General features: G+C 37.2%; 1 protein-coding gene across 1 annotated transcript in view; it reads left to right on the top strand.

The window, feature by feature from the left end:
* MMP16 (matrix metallopeptidase 16) overlaps positions 1 to 20,123 on the top strand; it is a 174,906-nt gene that overhangs the window by 116,352 nt on the left and 38,431 nt on the right. The window contains exons 5-6 of the mRNA XM_042035766.1: positions 1,942 to 2,103; positions 5,057 to 5,274. Of these exons, the coding sequence (XP_041891700.1) occupies positions 1,942 to 2,103; positions 5,057 to 5,274 (380 nt within the window). The remainder of the gene's footprint in view (positions 1 to 1,941; positions 2,104 to 5,056; positions 5,275 to 20,123) is intronic.

The raw sequence follows: 20,123 nt of genomic DNA, 5'->3' as shown, positions 1-20,123 counted from the left end.
ATGAGATGATGTCAACATCAGCTTTGTTTGCATATAGAAGGCCAGATTCAGATATCAAGAGCATTTGTCATCAGGACAGTCAGGCTTATCAAACCTATTGAAACAGCACATTGACAATCTGCTTTTCTATAAAAAGAACTGCATCTAAGAAAAATATTGTCATAAAACATTTCATCTGGAAACCACATAATTATAAATGATAAGATAAACTCATTTCTAAAAGTACATTATGTCACATTAATTTTTGAAAGATGTGATTTTTCTGCACAGTTACATTGAATAGAAGATCAAGAACATTTAGTTTTCATATTTTCAAATTAAGAATCAGAAGTTTTGTTATGAGAAGACTCTGTGAACTAGGAATACAGTTTCACTTGTGTCTGTTTTCATGATTTCATTCAAACATTTATTTCACAAACATCAGCATGGCTTCAGACATCATGAAGGCATCTACTGCCAAGTGTTTCCTCTTTCATATGTACTTTGGATAAAGTTTATTTTATTGTGTCAACAAGAGGAAATACTTGAGAAATTGAAATACTGTCAACTATGTCCTCAAAGTTCTGTAATGTATATACGTGTAATTTTGTTGCTGATGCAACTTAATATTATTACTACTGACATTTAAAAGTACTTCCAGATCAAGTTCCAGCAGTGGAAAATAACTGTCTATTCCCAAAGAACCTACAGATTATAGGATAAGAGTTAAAGTTGAGCATAGGCCTTTCATTATTTATACTTCTCTTTCAACAAGAAACGACTTACTATAGGTAACACCAGTTTCACATAAGTGCAGTGATTAAAAATTAGATGGTCAGCATAAGATGCTGATCTAGAGTATTTCTCTTGTCAGTGGGACAAGATCACAGTTCTGGAGGATGGTTCTTCCCATCCCTAGGTGATGAAATGGGCAATATTCTGGATGTGACCCTTCTCAGATGACTGGAATCTTTCTCCTGATGTAAAATATTTTTCCAAAGCCTCATTTTGTGACAGGTTAAGTATGACAGAATCTGTATGAAAGACTCACAGAAAGATATGCAGAATGATGTCTTAGATGAGTAAGAAGAGACAAAATTAATACCATAGATGTCCAGCTCTGAAACTTTTTTTAGAAAAGATCCCATTGGCTTTGATTTGTATTTGCTTCAGAAGAGTGCAATAATTCTACTGCCAAAGTTGTGTCTAATACTCTGTAATAAAAAATATAAAGATGTTTTCAGAAGAGAATTACAAAAACATTAAAGTGGTCTATAATATGAGTCCATGTTTTTGCGTTTTTCTTTAGTTCTACAAAAATAAAAAAAGCTCTAGTACTTAAATAAGCAACTACACTTCTTACAGGGAATTGCACAGTGAAATATTTTAGGACATCTATTTTCCTTATTAGGATTTCAGTTACAGTGATTCAGAAATGGACAACATCTACATATAATCAGCAGGGGTCTGATTACAAGTGTTTGAATGACTAGGTGCCCTGTGGGGTTTGTCCTAAATAGGTAGTCTTCAGTTTGTGAAGTTTACCAAACAAAGTCAGGATATTTTCCTTTTGGAGCTATGTCTTGATGAAAGCATTTTTAGTTGGGTTCATGGCAACATCAGGTTCAAGTCATAAATTGCACAAAAGCCTAGACATGAACTATGACAGTTGAACCCTACACTTACCATGTGTATCAATTAAAAAGGTTTATGTTTATGATGACTGTAACAGTACCATACATTACAGCATAATGCTTTCCTTGTTGGAAAAAAAAAAGAGAAAACTGCCTTTTCTGCCACATTATCCTTGGTATCCTTGATGATCCATTAATTACTACACATTACCTTGTGAAATTCAAATGCAGTGAAAACATCTTGCAAGTGCAGAGACCTCCATGTGTGTTATTTTTGTTAATATGTTTGTGGATTCAAAAGTCTTCTTTCCTTTTCTTCTCTTCACAGGAAACGATCTCTTTCTAGTTGCAGTGCATGAACTTGGACATGCTCTGGGCTTGGAGCACTCTAATGATCCCACTGCAATCATGGCTCCATTTTACCAATATATGGAAACTGACAACTTCAAACTACCTAATGATGATTTACAGGGCATCCAGAAGATATACGGTATGTCATGTTCTCATCAGACAATGCAAGCTTTTCAGTTTAGAATACCTTTGAAGTCCTCCTGTCCATATCACCTCTCCGAAAGAGTTCATTAGTGTGGGCTTCACCAGTTGTTATGCCACAGGCTCTGTGTGAGTAAAACATCCAAAGATTTTGAGGACACTCTTACTTCGTTTCTCATTCTTCTCAACTTATATTCAAAATCTTCACTTGCCTGGAGTAGTAATTTTAAATGTTTTAAAAATCCATAAAGAAAACATATGCAAAAGGATTCCAAACTATGAAAATATTAAGAAATGCAGGCCTTTAACTACAATGAGATTATTTACACAGGTGTCCAAGCTCATGTAACTGGATGAATTGATTGCTTCTCAGTTTACCAGTTATAATACAGAAAATTTCCCTCAAAATCTGAGGTCCCAAAAGCACCCTTTCTTATGAAAAATATAACAAATTGATCTCAAAATAATGTTATCACCAGCCCCTACAGAGGGTAAAGAAGGGCCTACTTCTTTAAAATATGTTAATTTATGTTTTTTATGGCCTGATATAAAATACAAATGGTACAAATTTGTTCTGCATTTAACAAGGCAATTGAATTTTTTTTAAAAATTCAAAACAATAACATAATTGTGATTATGGGTTGAATGTAACACTAACTCCCATATTACTATCCCTTAAATTTCCAAAGACATAATTTTGTTTTTGTTTTTGGTTTTAAATAGTCTTCTATTTTTTTTTTTTTTAATATACTTTATTTTTAGAATTGAAAAATCTGTGGTATCTCTGTGTTAACGCTTTGTATCCAGTGCATATAATTTGGAATTGCATTGCTTAATATTCTTTAATTAAATTTGCATTGGATTAAATTTTGTACTCCCAATTTTTCCCGTGTAAAATTTGTCATGTTTATGTTGAATATTGTGAGGGCCCTTCCTTCTTTATCTTTACTACCAGAAAGGACAACTATGATCATGTAGAATTACTGTATTGCTAACTTGACATCTGCAGCCTCCATGGTGTAATAGTAACAAGAATTTTAAAGTATCATATTAACAAGAACAGATATATATTTTCATAAAGCATAAATAGCAATTTCAAAATGATTGGCTGATCAAGTTTTGTTTGGTTGGGTTTTTTTCCTGTGTGATTAGCTGGAAGGAAGGTTGTTTCTCATGACCTCATGAGCTGGTAGTCTAGACTTAAGGGCTAGACAAGAATACTTTGCTGAAAACTAGCTGCTAAGCTCAAACAGCTGTGGGCTATACATTAGGAGAAATGTGTTACCCCTGGGAAGTAATATCTGACATCACCACCAAATGGCATAAAAAAACTTTGATTTGGGGTTAAAAACTTTCCAACATAAGCTACTGCAAACTGATTCCTTTGCTCCCTTTAAAATCAAGATGTGATCTGGAATCATATGCCTCAATAAAAATGTCACACCTATTAAAATAATTACTTTGGTCTGCAGTATTCCTTGAAATACTGTTATTAACTGTAAATTATAAATGTCACAAGTCTTAAAATTGTGAATGAAATAAATGCCTTAATAAATTGCATGACAACCATTTGGCGAGTTTAAGATTTCCTTACATAATCCATCTTGTTCTTTATAAAGTATGTGGTTTTTTGTAAAATTCTCAGAAATTTGAATGCCATTTGTGCAGTTTTAGAGTTTTCTTACTATTCAACAGTGTTTCTGAATCTGGTCATGCAAATGGTATTTATTTTTTAAAGTCAACATGTATTATCTATTTAAGTGATTTGAAGAGAGGCCTAAATAGAATGAGCAAAAATTAAAACATTCATCTTGTTTCCAGAAATCTTATGGATCCAAGTGAAGCTCCTTGTCTTTTTGTCCATGAAAAATAAATGTTACTAATATGTGTAGAGACGGGAAGGCATTTTCAGTATACTCATTTCAAGTCATTCAGTATGTGATTAGGGTTATGATCAGTATCTATCTGGGATGGCCTGATGAATTTCAGGTAGAGATATTATGAGTGGGATAGTCATTTCATCAAACTCTGTATATTGTGACAGATAATATATTTGAAAGAGAAAAAAAATGTTTTAAGACTGCTCTACAGAGTTTTAGTTTTTCACTTGAAGAACATATGTGAATTACGGAAGAGGAGTGGTGTAGTGTGTGTAGGATGCCCAGGATTTGAAGTCCAGTTTTAGGAGCTCCTGTACACAGCAAGGGACATTGGAAAAAGCTGGGAATGTCCTGTCTCTAATGAATGTGACATTACTTGATCTAAAAATTTGGTCGGTTGGAAATAGCGGGTATGGTACATACATGCATGTGTGAATTGGTGAGTATAGATTAAAGATATGGGTTGAAAATCTATTAACTGATGATGATCCTATAAGGAACAAGATTTTTTTTCATTTATTTGTACAAGAAACAATGATTCTGTTGTAAGAGCTCTTACTAAGTTGCTAAATAATGTGCTTTGAATTACTTCTCATCTGAAATGATGGTGGCCTAAGCATCCTTTGAAGGTTTTACTGGAATGTTGTTCCAATAAGGAAGATTCTGGATAATGAAAAGTAATTATTTTCCTTGGTTTTGGTAGTCATTCTTTATACCCTTTATAATCAGTGTCTGGTCGGTAACTGGAACAGGCTCCCCAGGGAAGTGGTCACAGCACCAGCCTGACTGAGTTCAAGAAGTGTATGGATAGTGCTGTCAGTCACATGGTGTGACTCTTGGGGTGTCCTGGGCAGGGCCAAGAGCTGGACTCAGTGATTCTAAAGGGTCCCTTCCGACTCAGCATATTCTGTGATTCTATGATTCAATGATTTCATAACATCAGAAAGGTATGTTAGGTCACTTTTTCATTCCCCTTTCACTGTTGGGTTTGTACAGCTTACAGCTGGTTTTTGTTGTGTATGTTTCCTTTTGTGGGTTTTTATATTACATCCTGCTGCTGTATTTTTAAAGGTCCACCTGACAGGATACCACCACCAACAAGACCTCTGCCAACAGTGCCCCCACATCGTTCAGTCCCTCCAGCAGACCCGCGAAAGAATGACAGGCAACCTAAACCTCCCCGGCCACCCACCGGTGACAAACCTTCCTATCCCGGAGCCAAGCCTAACATCTGTGATGGGAACTTCAACACTCTGGCTATTCTTCGCCGGGAAATGTTTGTTTTCAAGGTAGGAGCCTGTGAATTTTTCAGTGTTACATCAAATGTCTACATTTCCCCTTTTTTATAAAGCAAACTCTCATTCATCATGACTCTACATTCCCAGCCTCCCCACAGTTAGAAAGTTCAAGAAAAAAATTTAAAAATAAACATACACATGGCTTAAACATCTAGCAGGGGACTGCTGCGATGTTCTATTTTAGGAAAATACACGTCAGCAGAAACTGTAATGCTTCAAAATGTAAGGGTAAATAAATGCTGCATGTTATGGAAAGATGTGTAAATCAATGAATAATAGGGATGCTTTTGTAGGGAATACAGCCACATGCCAACATACAGTAGATACTGTGTCTTCAGCACTTGTTCTTTTTTTTTTAATGGATCTATAATTTTAACTTTACAATTAGATCTGTCATTTACAAAGGAAGTTTGTCATTTTGTTGTGGTTGCATTGAAACCACAATATCTCACTAAAGGTCTTTGCTACAGAATTCTTACTGCAAATGTGTCATTGTTTATTTCCATTCATCTTGCTCTGAGCTGAAAATGTGGTGTATATATGTCTTGGCACAATATAAAACAAGTTGAAATAAACAAACTGAACTGAAAGGCAGTCTTTTAATAGAAGCACTTTGCTAAGACTCATGGACATCAAAGATAACTTTAGGAGGATGATCAGCAGTATAGCTTTCAGAAGGCATTGAATGTTGAAGAAAAATTACAGAATCACTATTGCTCAGTCTCTTAAACCAATATGCTGACAGGTAATGTGCAAAAATTTCAGAAACAAGCAACAGGATTATCGGCTTTTTTGAAGTGATAGTGTATCAAATTTGCTTAAGCAATAGGAAGTGTGAGATCTTTGTTTTGTAAATGTATGATAGGATCCTTTTTATCTTCAGTATTACGGGTGGAGAAGAAGGGCTTTTCATGTGAATAGATAAGCGTTTTCTCTTCAGCAATAGTGTAAATGCAAGGGAAAGGCAATATATTTGTCCCAAAACATGAAGTTTCCTGTTCAATTTTGTTGTTCTTTCTGATAGGACCCATTTCTCCCTTATGTGTTTTCTTTTTATATAACCTATCTTACCAGATAAATCTTATTAGCAATGCTACCCAGGCTTTCACTTTCTTTAGCATATCTAAAAAAACATGTACAAATAGCTTTACATGAATTCATTCAAAATTATTGAGCTACCTTCACAATCCAATGGACAGGAAATATTTTTCCCAAAAACAGCTAAGGATTTTTACTGCCTGGGGCTGTCAGCCCATTCTGTTTGAATAGATGGTATATAGTCAAACACTGGGAGGTCCTGAACCATCAGTCTTTTATGACTAAAACGCAAAGGTTGAAGAAGAACCTAATTTTCTAACTTGACATTAAACAGGATATTAAAATACGTACTTCAATCTCATGTCATCTACCTCAAGAGCAATAGAACATACTCTCATTTAGTTTAGACATAAATCAATAAACTTAGAAATGTTGTTCCACTAATATAAAATTTCCTGTCTAGGCAAGTCTGTGTTCCTGTATAAATATATTCACCACCATTAATAATCACTCTTATCTGTTCTGATTGAAAACAAATTAAGTTTTCTTCAAAAACGTTTACTGCTTAGTGCCTTAACACCATATATTTACTGTAAAGTGTGTATGCTTGCTACTCTGCAGACTGCATTTATGTTCCAAAATTAAAATTCCTTTAATGATTGTTCCAATGAGGAAATACGATAAAAGTCTCAGAGGAAAACGACCAGTAACAGAACGCTTACAGATTTCATGTATAGAGTCTGATTCTCCAAATGAAGTCACTGCAATCATAAAAGCAGTGTGTTAGGAAGGAAGGAAGAGGTCACCTTTGTTGAGGCTTATTTCTTTAGGGTCACAGAGTTTTCATTTTCCCCTCAGGTTGCCTGGGAACATAACAAGGCTTGCCTTGGGTTAGCGTGCTAAGCAATGGATTTTGCCTAAGTGTAGAGATTTTGACTTTGTAGAATGAGTGTCTTTGAATGCTTGACTTAGTGAGCCTTAACTCTCCTGTTTGTGCATTAATTTGCTAATGAAGATTTTTGTCTGCTAAAGGATTTTTATTAACTGAGATTTTTTGGGGGGAGCAGGGGGTGATGTAGAGGGAGGACTATAAAAGGAGCAGAAAAGGGGAAAAATTAGAAAAGTCAACTTGCAGAATCCTGGGGCGTGGGACAGGTTGTAAGGAAAAGCTCAGCATGTCTGCATGTAGCAGAAAAAGGGCAGGAATTAATTCTTAGGAGGTGTAAACAGAAATAGGGACTGAACACAGGGAAAGCATCCAGCAGTGGAGGAAACCAAGCTGGAGGTTCTGTGGTCTGTCACAACAAAAATAACCCAATGTCGCGGCAGGTTTGCTATGCTGGACAGGGAGGTGCCGCGACCTTCCTAAAAGCATCTCCAAGGCGAAGCCGCTCAGCAGGACCACCACACACTCACACACGTGTACACGCACACACACATGGATAGCTCCAGAAAATGGGTCAACGACAAAGAGCCAGGAAGGGTCTTCGTATGGGGTTCCACGGGAGGAGTTTAATGCAGCCACATGCATGAAGGGGTCCAGGGACAAAGACAAAGAACACAGGAGGGCCCAGGTTTATATATGGGAGCAGAGTGAGCATCAGAGGCCAGTGATCTGAGGGCACGGGGGCAGTACAAAGGCGGGACTGGGGTATGGGAGCCAGTGGGAAAACTCTGAGGGAGTGGTGATGGGGCAAGGGCCAATGGGGGAACAGGGAGTGGAGAACCTTCTAGGGCAAGAACATATAAGGCAGGAAGGTGCAGGGAGGCCAACGGGCCAACTGGGGAAGCAGAACTGGAGTACATTAACATAACAGAACAGAGCATCCTGGGGGAAAGCCCTTTTTTTCACCCCAACCTGGGGAGGATCTTTGGTACTAGGGGCTGTCCCACCATTGGACTCTCTTTGTCCTTGTATCACAGGCCCACCAGCCTCCACAACCCAAACCTCTTTTCTCCCACCAGCCTCCACAACCAACCTCTTTTCCCTTGCCCCTTAATGGTAGTGCAAGGGAAGACTGGGAAGGTATGAGTGATGGGGTTGAGAGCCAAGTACAGAAAGGTAGAGAACAGGGGATTGATGACGGTACTGTGCCGGGTGGAAACAATTAAAGAAGAATTATGACCTTCATTGGAAGAATTATTGCTGGGTAGTTCCCAGATGAGTTAAATGAATAAAGTTGGAGGCTAATCAAATTAAATCCTTTTCTTTCTTTGTCTTTAACCAGAGGTCTGTAATTATTGTGTAGTGGCAGATTTTACTGCCTCCTGAATGGAATGTATGCCATGTACCAATTTCAAATTGAAAATAGCCACATTTTTCCTCATGGGAAACTCTCAAAATCAGGAGCTCAATTTGTTTAAATAATCCTTGAAGTTGCTTGGGAACTTAGCCACAGAGTTGAAGAATTTGAGCACTTTTGAATAATTAAATTCTAATTTAAGCATAAAACCGAAGCATGAAATCTATGTTGAGATACACTGTGGATTTTCATAGTAGATGACAAACAGTATTAATTTCAAGATTGTTTTCTCTTGGCTGTTGAGCTATTAGGTATACTTAAGAGCATCAGAATATTAGAAACAATTTCTATGTTCAGTCAAATTAATGAGCTTTGTCTGTGGTTTTAAGACTATCTGGCATACTGAATAGCAGTAAACTTAAAGAGAATATGCTATTTACACTTATCCATCCCTTTTTATTGTTTTGCCATCACTTTGACAAAGTAACAATCCTAAAAACACTTGAGAAAAATTGTAGGCTTGTAGAAAGGAAAAACGGGGGAACTGTTCTTGATCTTACATAAATATTAAACACAAAAGTAAAGCAATAAACTTACTAACGATTCACCAATGATCACCAAATAAAATTATAATTTTTCAGATCAACTTTTTTGGTAGGAATGATTGAATTTCAAGTAATTATAATTCTTTTATGTCAAATATGCACATATCTGGGATATAAATATTTTGTCCCAAGAAGATTTCTTCCAGAATTCTTTAAATTAGATGCCTTTAAAGTGTCCCTGCCAGCTGTAAGGTTTGGGGACACAGTATGCTATGCAACAAAAATGTTTGTTAAAATCAATACATTATAATTATTGGTTTCAGTATAAATACTTCTGTTATTTGATTCATGCTTGAACTGGTGTAAGGAACTATCAGGACAGAAGAATTTCTATGCCAAAATTCATGTGTGCCAAGTTTTTATCTTTGAATATCTTAGCTTCTGTATTTATTCTCTGCAATTAATACTTTGCTGTCACACTCTTTTCCAATCTTTTCTCCTTCTGTTTAGTTAGAAGTCCTCTGGGACACAGAAAAATGGCTGAAAATGTTGAAAAAAAAAGGTCTTCCTTTTTTGGGCAAGTTATGCAAAGTGGTAGGACAGTGTCTGCCTTTAATGAAAATCCTCTCTGCCATTGTGTGTAGCAATAGGTGGTATCCAACAGTACTCTCTTCTTAATGTCTCCTTAGAGTACCTCCAGGGCTAGTGCATCATGAAAAGGAACCCCATTGTCTAAGGTCTGCAGAAAAGATTCATTTGTGAAGAAGTTTGCAGCATATACTTCCCCTTTCTGCCTGCGTCTTGTGCAATTCCTTGGCAACAAAATTACCTCTAGCTCTTCTTCAACAAACAGTGTGACTGCTGTCAATATCCTTTTCTTTTACATTCTTTTCAGTCTCACAGATTAAAAAAATCCTGTTTTCTTGAACAAGCTACATCTAGGAAAGTAAGCACTAAATATGTGGAATTTGTCCTTCATAAGTATCAAATTAGAGTCACGGTCCTTTTTTAATGTGACACAGGTTCTTGTTTCACAGAAGAATATTTTATAGAGGTTGCACTGGTGCTTTGTTTAATGCTAGATCCCTGAGAAACAAATGAATGGATCCTATATAATCGCTAATGATTTTAGTATTCATGTTGGAAAAGTTAACTCCTTGATGAACAGCATTTTAAACTACTATCATATACTGGAGTGTTTTTTGAAATGTAATTTAAGTATTAGATCAAGAAGTTTGTCCAGCAGACAAATAGCATTTATGGCTCAGAGAAATGTCTTCTGAACATTGAGGACGGTAGAATATGGAACCAGTTTTAGGAAGGCCTTAACAGGCTGTAGCAATTTCTCCACAACTTGCAGAAATTTGTTTTCTGACTCTTCATCTGCTAAAAACCATTGTAAAAACATTTATGACATGCCAAACAAGCCAAGGCAATTAGGCTGTAATTACTCCTTGGCATTAGTTTAGACTGCAGTTGCTTTCATATGTAACTGTATAGGTTCTATTTAATATCCCTCTTAGAACTGTGTATTTATATAGATTATGCTGTTAAACACAAAAGGAAAAAAAATCTGATTCTTGATATGTGGTAAACACATGAGGAACTTTTAAAGCATTTTAGCATTGGCTATATAATAGTAACTGGTAGATCTAATTAAAAATCTGTGAGGCAGAGGGAAAATACTACTAATAAAAGCAGAGACAAAGAAACAGCTATAGTATGAGACTTGATTTCACTGTATTTGAAAGCAGACTTTTTCAGAGCTCTTGTGGTCTGTTTGTGTAGCTGGTTTTTGTCATGTCATGCTGTGGGTGTCTGAGCTGTCAACTGATGACTGGGAAAGTTCAGCAGAGGATTCTGAGGAAGTAGACACTTTGTGATCTGAGAGGGAAAACCACTTAACATCTTAGCTATAAAAGACTAGGAACAGTAATTCAGAAGTAGCTAAGTCTGCAGAGAGCAGACTCCTTTCCCCCTATTTTTTATATTTTGTTAGGAAGAACAACTTGATGGAATTTGCCAATTTTTAACTAGTCAGGAAGGAAAGCTGCTTTAATTCAGGTAATTCAGTTTATATGTTGAAAAGGAAGGAGAAGAGCAGCAAAAACTCAGTGGAGATTTCAATGTATCATAATAAAACAAACTAACTGGAAGTGTACAGCATGGATGTTTTATGAAACAAAACCAAATTGTAGGATGTCATGAAGGATAAAAGCAGGGACATGATGGGATGCTAAAAAGTCCTAGCTTGTCTGTTTTTGATAATTGAATATTTTCACTGACAGATGTAAAAATATTCTCCAAATGCTACTCAGCCTTTCAATCTGCTTCTAGGCTAGGAAAGGTTTTTAGCTAACACATTTCACAGGTTTAAAATGGGAAGCGCAGTCTGTTCCTTACAGTGTGGAAGGGGGTAGCATATTCCATCCAGCTGCAGAGCAATTGAGACAAGAATATAGTCACCTGGGTAATAATTGTACCAGAATAGTTCAGTTTAAAATCCTGAAGTTAAAATCACTTTTTAAAAAGTTGTCTTGGACTTTATTACACGATTTGAAAGATGGCAGCCCAATCATAGCAATACTCATTATCTAGCACCTACGCTCATATCTGTGTATATATATATAAATTTTATGTATAGAAAGTTCTAAAAAAATCTTAACTTTATTTTTATTTACAAAGGGCTTTATTTACAAAGGTATCAATATAATTGATATACATCTTGTTGAAACTTACAAACAACTTGAACTAATTAATAGTCTGTACTATCTACCTAGTAAAATTCCTGTTAGTCATGTAGTAGCCCATTAAGAAGTATAACCTTACCAGGATGTATGACTCAGTATCTTCAACAGGGCTTTAGATTTGTCAGGAGAGAGAGTACTGGGTTTTTTTCCAAAAGCCTATGTTTTCATTGGCAAACAGTATAGTGTAAAAGGATTTAATCAGTAGTGGAGCAGATGATACTGAGTTCCTCTCATGTCTATCATATGTGCTTTGCTTTTAATTAGATACAGTTTGTCCTCTGAGGCCAAACAGTTGCACAATACATGTGGTTCCGATTTTTCAGAAGGGTAACTATCCCTTAGACACTGGTGTCTTTGACTGTGGACCCCATGAGAGTGCACCGCACAACTGCTTCATCTAATGGTGGGTGTTACCATCTCATTAATATGTAATTGCTCACACCATCTTGACCCAAATAAACTCTCAGATGCAAAATATATTATTATTTCTTCTCATGCCACTTTTTGCATGACACAATTGTACCTGTTGCTTGACTACCTCCATACTACAAGTTTGCATTGCAATACATTTCAGGAAGATGAGATAGATTTAACAGCTCTGCTCAGGCATTGCCTTGAACTTGATAGCTAATATTCTTCTGAATTTTATTTTCCCTGAGAGAAAAGCAAGACAGATGATTTGTTTAATTTCAATTTAAACATAAGAAAAGAAAAAGTGCTTTCTGTGACTTTTTGTAGCAACAGAACTTAACAGATCACTTAAAAGTCACAGCCTCCCAAAATGTTTCTGTCACTTATTTTCCCCACTTAACTCCAAAGAAAGTTTCAAATATTTCTTCACACTCCCCTAAAACCTCTAGAGGTCCTTTCCAACCTCAACCATTCTGTGATTCTGTGAATGTGCTGAAATTTGACTGTTTTACACACTCATTTCCCAGTAGCATTTGCTCCATCTCCTTTGGAATATGATTGTCAGAGGCAATAGCTAGTGAGATTTGGTCAGGAGACTGTTTTGTGACTTCTTCATTCCAGCTCAGAGAAAGAGAAGACTGGGGTGTGTGGCAGCTGCTCACAAACACTAACAAGAGAAGTGCAGGGGAGGGAGTGTCCACCCTTTCTGGCTGTGTGAGACAGATGCTCTGCTGCCTCCTTCCCCTGGATCAGCTTTCAGAGGAAATCATCCTCCTTCCTAGGGTCAGGCTCTGAGCTAAAATACGTTATTCAACGGTTGACTTGGTCCTGTCTCTTTGAAACTCTCACCATCTCATGATGAGCCATTAATACCCATGAGGTGCACTCCCTAATCCAGAGAGTCCTCACAGATAAAAAGGAGCACTTCAGACTCTTCAAAGATTTTCACAGAGAGTTGGACACTCTGCATTTAACAGGAATACTGGAGTGAATTGTGTGAATTATTATACAAATGTGGCAGCAGGTTTTGGGACAATCTTTAAAAGGTTTGGGCAGTTAAATGTGAATCTAAACAAAATCTTATTTCTGATTTAGTTTTAATCTAATAAATACTGAAAAATGTGATACTAAATATTTGCAAACCATTGTCCACAATTCAAAGAATTAGTCATTCTTTAGAAGCATTTTCTAAAATAGAATGGATTGGGAGAATCTGAAGCTCTCTGGTACTAGCTTTATGCAAAAGGATAGAGTGCATCAAATTGTTATATATTCTTAAAAAAGTACCTGTAAATTGAATAAAAAAATAGAATTGTTACTGTTTCTCACTCCAAAAAAATAATCCTCCAACAAATGATGGTGTGCTTATGTTATGTTACTTGTGCATTTGGAATTGCTATTTTTATTAGTTGTTGAAAATAAGTATACTTTTTTTTCCTCCCTATATGACAAGAGCTTGTTCTAAAATCTACTTGACCATTAAAAATTGTGTTTTCAATCACAAATTTTACATACTATCAAATGTAAGGAATACTGAACAATTCCTGCTCTGCATAACACTATTGCATAAGAGAAAGACATTAAAAATACAGATAAACAAATGCACGTGAAAAAACTCTAATGTGGTAAATTTATTTCCTATGCATAATACAACAATAGACAGAGAATTGCAGTGGGGAAAATAAATGACCTCAAAGGATGTTATCACTTGAGAAAGGACTAATGATGTCAATTAATTAAAGTGAAAAGATGAAATCCTGGGGACTTTTCCCCTCACAGTTACTATATTTGTTTCCTAAACTCAAAGAATCCTGTGACCCTATTAATTTTTCACTTGTTATTTTTATACAGTAAAAATGAATAACAAAAAGCTTTAACAGAATTCTAAGGTGCAAAAGGTATTTAATTTTGTAGAAGTTTCCTGTTTTCAGAGACTCAGTGTTTGGGTGTGCTGATTAATAATATTTCATTGGCAAGAGAATAGAAAAAAGCATTATTGACAAAAAATAATTGCAAAAACTCGCAGCATGGAATAATCTAAAATTACATGGAGGCAATATCTTCAGTTTTGTGCCACCAGCAAGTGTTATCTTGTAGTATTAACAATACATTTTAATTGAGGTTACATCCTAATGGAACCAAAGGGAGTAATTGCAGAAACTCTTCAAGTGCAAGGCTTAATTTAAATTTCTTGTTGTATAAAATTGTGGCCTTTCAACTAATTTAGGTAAACATTTTGGAAAACAATTGGAATGGCTTGTAATGTAAGCTTTTTCAAGCAGTGGTATTATTTGCTTATTCTTGCTTAATCTTGGTTTACAGCCAAAGCTTTATATCCTAGCAGTATTTGTATATTTTTAATTTCTTTGATACTTTTTTTTTTTTTAATCTTTCAAGGGGTTGAGGGTCCACAGTGTAAAATTTGACAGGGGTTTAAATGCAAATAAACTAATCTCATTTGATTTCTCTGAATTAGCTATTTCCTATGAAAAACGCTGCACTACTAAATAGTTGAGGTCTTAAATAATGTAAAACAACATGTATGTTTATTTTTTCAACAACTTAGTGAAACACTATTCAGAATATTGACAATCTATTGAAAAATATCAAAAAATTTTAACAGATATTTACTTAAATGCTGCCTTTCCTTCTTTTTTATAAGCTATAGCTTGAATATTTTTTTAAGTGTTGCTTTCCTTGCCTATTGAGTGAAAACTTGGCCCACTTGAAAGTAATGGGAAAAAATTCCACTGACTAGAACACACTGATGATTTCACTTGGTTTTAACTACCTTTGGTGTAACGGGGGACTATGTATTATGAGTAATACATACTAGGTAAAATCAAGACAGAAACAACAGATAAGCTTGTAATACTAAGTATATGAAATCAAAAACTGTTTTGTATACAAAATCAAATTTTATTATGATACATTTCCTGTCAATAAATCAAAATGACACAGGGACAATTTTAATTCATGATTTGGCATATATGTCTGTCTTGGTTTGAAAGACAGGTGTCTGCTAAGGAAGGCAGGAGCCTCCCTTGGAATGGCGACACCCCTTCCCTCCGAGTTACTATAATTTTGAAATCAAGGGGCCCTTAGGCAAAGATGTGGGAAATAGGAATAACAGTTCTTTACTATTATATATCTATATGTGTATAACCAGCCAAACAAACAGCAATAACTGTGGCAGTAACAGCGAACAATCACAAACCCAGTCCCAGCCCTCTCGGCTGTCGGGCCCTTTCCCCTCGGGTGCAGTTCCGCTCGCAGCCGGCAGGGGCGCTGGCGGCTCCCGGTGAGCAGGGCAGGTGCGATGGTTCCCCCGCGGCTGCAGGGGGGCGCTCCGGAGCGAGCTCGGGGAGCACGCGGCACCGGTGCCCTGGGATCCCGGGAAGGGATGGGACAAAGGCTTCACAAACCCCTGGGCAGCCGATCCCGGTGTCTGGCCGGACGGTCAGGAACAGCAGGCTGGAATGGCAGGGACAAGCACAAAGCCTGGGTGGCAGACGAGATGTATCCAAACTGCGGAGCTGCGGTGGGAACCCCCCGGAGGCCTGGGCAGGCAGGGTGAGCGGGGCTACAGAGCAGCGAAGGCTCGAAGCAACGGTGGGGGCAGAGCGGCCCTGGCACGGCTCCCAGTGGGGGAGGGAAGGCGGGCTTGGATTCCCGGGGTTTCTCTGGCAGAAGGAAAAGCAGCTGAAGAAGCAGCCTCCCTCTCTGTCCAAACACCGGGAACTGACTGTCCACATACCCAGGTGAAACAAAAGAGTAGCCAGATGTACCCCACCTCAATGGCAGGTCTTTTGTTTTTCTTAAATACCCAGCAATTTGTCCCCCTAGCAACATGTATGGGGAAAATTCCTTTAACAGAAAAAAAGCCAGGAGAACTCCTAAAACCCCAACAATGTCTGGTGAAAATATCTTTACCAAGGAGAATAGACTGTATTAGGTCAAGGTTATACTTAATAATGGCAGAGTTCAACCTTTTCCCTTTCTCCCTAAGACTGCACCAGCATTTCTCCTCAATCTTACCACAATGGAGCCTTTGATGATGTGTTGGAGTGATGTCTGGCCAGCCTTTTATAACACCCACAGCCACTTACTGCTTTAAATTGTACATTCCCAGCTTATCTGTAATCAGATGTGGTTTATGATATTATGTATTCACTGTTAGAAGTTCCTTCACTTTCTTCATGATCTAATCCCTGCATCTGAGTGACAGTGAGCAAAGACAGTCGAATATCTGTCATTTTCATGTTTGTGTTGTCATGACAGATGTTATTGTTGTCTGCTGTTTTCTGGATGTTTCTCTCTTAATGGGCTGGTTTTCTCATTGGCGACTGCTGTCAACCTCAAAGCTGAGAAACTCCAGAAATGTCACTGTGCACTCACTGATTACTGTGGGATCTTCTACAGTCTTTTTCTTAATCCTACCATGTCCACCACAGAGGAGATTTACTTAGCCTTGCCCTATACCATTCGAAGTCAGATTTGGTACCTGGATTTTTATTTTTGTCATCAGCACAATATCAGAGAATACAAGCAATAAAGTGAGGTCAAAAAGCATATATTAGCCTCTTATCTTCCAGCACCTTGAATCCAATATCACTCTCATACTCTCACTTATAGGATATGGAGCACATTTTTCAAAGAAGAGAAAGGACTTTAGCACAGGAGCTACCAGGGCTCATTGACAGAGCTTTAAACTAGATTGGAAGGGGAAAAGGGGCAAAACCAGTGATAAGCAATTGCCAGTGATAAGTAGTAGGATGGCTTGCCAGAACTTGATGAACTGCTAGTGAGAACTCTTGGGGTTGAAGCTGCCCAGAAAATGTGGGGGACAACAAAAAGAGACTATAGTAAATGGGGTTACATCAGACTGGTGGCCAGTCACTAGTGGGGGTCACATGACTCCATCTTAGGGCTAGTTCTCTTCTACACTTTCACAGACAACTTGGACCCAGAACTTGAAGGGATACTAAGTTTGTGAATGACACTAAATTGGGAGGAACTGATTACTCCATTGAGGGCAGAGAAGCCCTGCAGAGACCTGAAAAAATTAGAGGGCTGGGTAATCACCAACCATATGAAGTTCAACAAGGGAAAGTGCAGGATTCTCCACCTGGGACAGGGCAACCCAGGATGTACATACAGATTTGGGAACAAGATGCTGGAGAGCAGCACCATGGAAAGAGACCTGGGGGTCCTGATTGATGGAAAGCTGAATGTGGATCAGCACTGCCCTGGCAGCCAGGAGGGCCACCCGTGTCCTGGGGGGCATCAGGCACAGCATCACCAGCTGGGCTAGGAAGGGGATTGTCCCGTTCTGCTCTGCACAGGGACGGCCTCACCTTGAGTGTCTACTTGTTATAAGTATGCGTATGTAGACAGAGGTGGTATGACCCTGAAATGAACAGGATAGGTCCTCTTCCATTTTCCCTACAAAGAGTGTATTAAAAGAGTGAGATACTGTCTTGAGAACCTCATCCTGGTTAGAACAGCTTCAGTATCTTGTTTATGTATGAACTGCCCTAAACTACTGCAATCAGGAGGAAATATTTTAATTACTTAGTCTTTCTTGCTTCCACCCGTGGTTCTGACATGACTCATCAGGGTATTCCAAATTCTTCTGATCTCAGAGATTTCATGCAGTGTGCAGTGTGGAAAAGGCAGAGAGACAGGATAAGTGGTAGGATGAGCACATACTGCATCTGCACATAGGATCACATTGAATTGCATATGTGTGCAAAACCATGAAATTTGGTTTCATGAATTATGAAGATTCAAGAGAGGCACATGATATTTTAGTTTTTCAGAGACATAATAAATGTCAATGTGAAAGTTACTGACACAGCTGATTTCATGTGTTGTATTTCTTGATGTGTATATGATGTGTATATTGTGGTTTCCATCAGTTTATGTTGTGTCCTCACTCACTGACATGCCTCTTTCTTTACAACTGTAATGTCACTGTTCCATTTACTGCACATTTAATTTATTCGTTAAATGTTTTTTTTTTTTTGTCTTACTTTCTTGTAAATGTTTTCCTTTTATTAGTTATAGAATCATAAAATCAGAATGGTTTGGGTTGGAAGGGACTTTCAAAGGTGATCTATTCCAGCTTCTCTGCCGTGGGCTGTGACATTCATTTGCATACGGAAAGAAACATATTTGCATAGGAATTTGTGAATGTGACAGAAATATGAAAATACAGGTGATATAGTGATAAGTCATATAAATAATATAAATATAAAATACCACAAATCTTTCTAGTAAAAAGGCCACAGCTTAAAGGAAATGAAATCTTTTATTACATCTAGAAAAAAATGTTCAGAGTACTAATTTCTGTGTTCCTGCAATATCAATGATAGACTTTTGATGGTTGATTTTGGATGATCCTGGTGGACGTAGTTTGTTACTGCCTCATCTTCAAAAGCTTTTGGCCAACTAGAGTGAATGACAATGACTTCTATATTATTTCCACATGGAAAACAGACGTAGAAGCTTCCTTTAGCAGAAAATTATGCTAAGTGATCTCATAGACATGCCATAGTTCACAAGCCACAAACTTATTAATGCAGGTGCACATTATTTTCTTACCAGGTGAATCCTTCTCTACTCTATTTGGAGTTTTCTAATCTTCATGCTTTGCCAGGAATATCTACCTGGGTTAATGAAACTAGAAATAAGTATTCATGGCTTTGGCTTATTCATAATTTCTCCATTTGACTTCTTTCAGTGTTTTTGCTGCCTGCATCTAGAAATTTCGGTGAAAAAGGTCATACCTTCTCTTGGATTATCTGTAACTTTTGTTTATCAAGGCCTATAGCCTCCATTCCCTGCTCATTTAATACCCCATATATTTTGGGGGTAAAAATTAAGAAAGATAGTTGAGTTAGCTCTACTCTGGCCTTTTTGATTTTCAGAGAGTGCCTGAGTCATTACAGAGAACGTGATGATTCAGACGTATCTGTAGTAGTTTTTAAAATAATCTGCTCACCACTCAGGTAGATGGTGAAGCATCATATTGGAAGTGATAAAGTGATAAGGGTAGACAAGTAGAAAAAACCCCAAAATTATTCTGATTTCATCACAGTGGTTGGTCTGTTTTGTTTGGAGAAAGACAAGTCTGTCCTGCACCATTTTCAGTGGTTTATATGTGAAGTTACAGAAAAAATATAAGGACATAAACCCCATTATTCTTTATTCTTCTCTCATGGGCCAAGATGGATAGCAAAAATAAACTCTGAACAAGTGTAGAAAAAAATCCTTAATTTTTCTATAGGATCCTAGGTGGTTCACTTGGTCTTCTCCAGGAAGGAGATTCCTGTTCTAAAATCTGTGCTATTGTTGGAAAGGCAGTATAGTTTTGTGATAGGAAATACTGTGCAGCTGGGAAAATAATCTTGAAAATACTGTTATGCTCATATTCTGTCTATTCCTAGAAAAATTCACGTTTTCAAATCTTTTTTACAATTTCATTAAAGGAAAAAATGTAGTACACAGTTATTGATCTTTTTTTTTAAATGAAATGGTAAAAGAGGTTGCAAAAGGATAGAAGAAAAGTGAAGAGTATGAAGAGTATGACATATAATATCAAAGATTATTTGGGGATGGAGACAGTTGTACAATTAGTGTTACTGAGCTTTCAAATAGATTAGAGGCAATCTAATGACAATGTTTGTCAGATTTAAGCTAGCAAAGTGTCATAGAAAATAATGGGTTATCTAGTTTCCCAAAGAGTGCATCAAAAGGGGAAGAGAAATTGGAAGAGAAACATTAAGAAGTAGGTGTTGGTCCATGCAAAAGGAGATTTAGCTCATTTGAACATTATGTTCGTCACATGT

The sequence above is a fragment of the Corvus kubaryi genome, unplaced genomic scaffold, assembly GCF_017639235.1.
Source record: "Corvus kubaryi isolate FWS band 111438036 unplaced genomic scaffold, C.kubaryi_AGA036_p1.0 37385, whole genome shotgun sequence".
NCBI lineage: Eukaryota > Metazoa > Chordata > Aves > Passeriformes > Corvidae > Corvus > Corvus kubaryi.
This window is presented reverse-complemented; position numbering and strand designations above follow the sequence as displayed.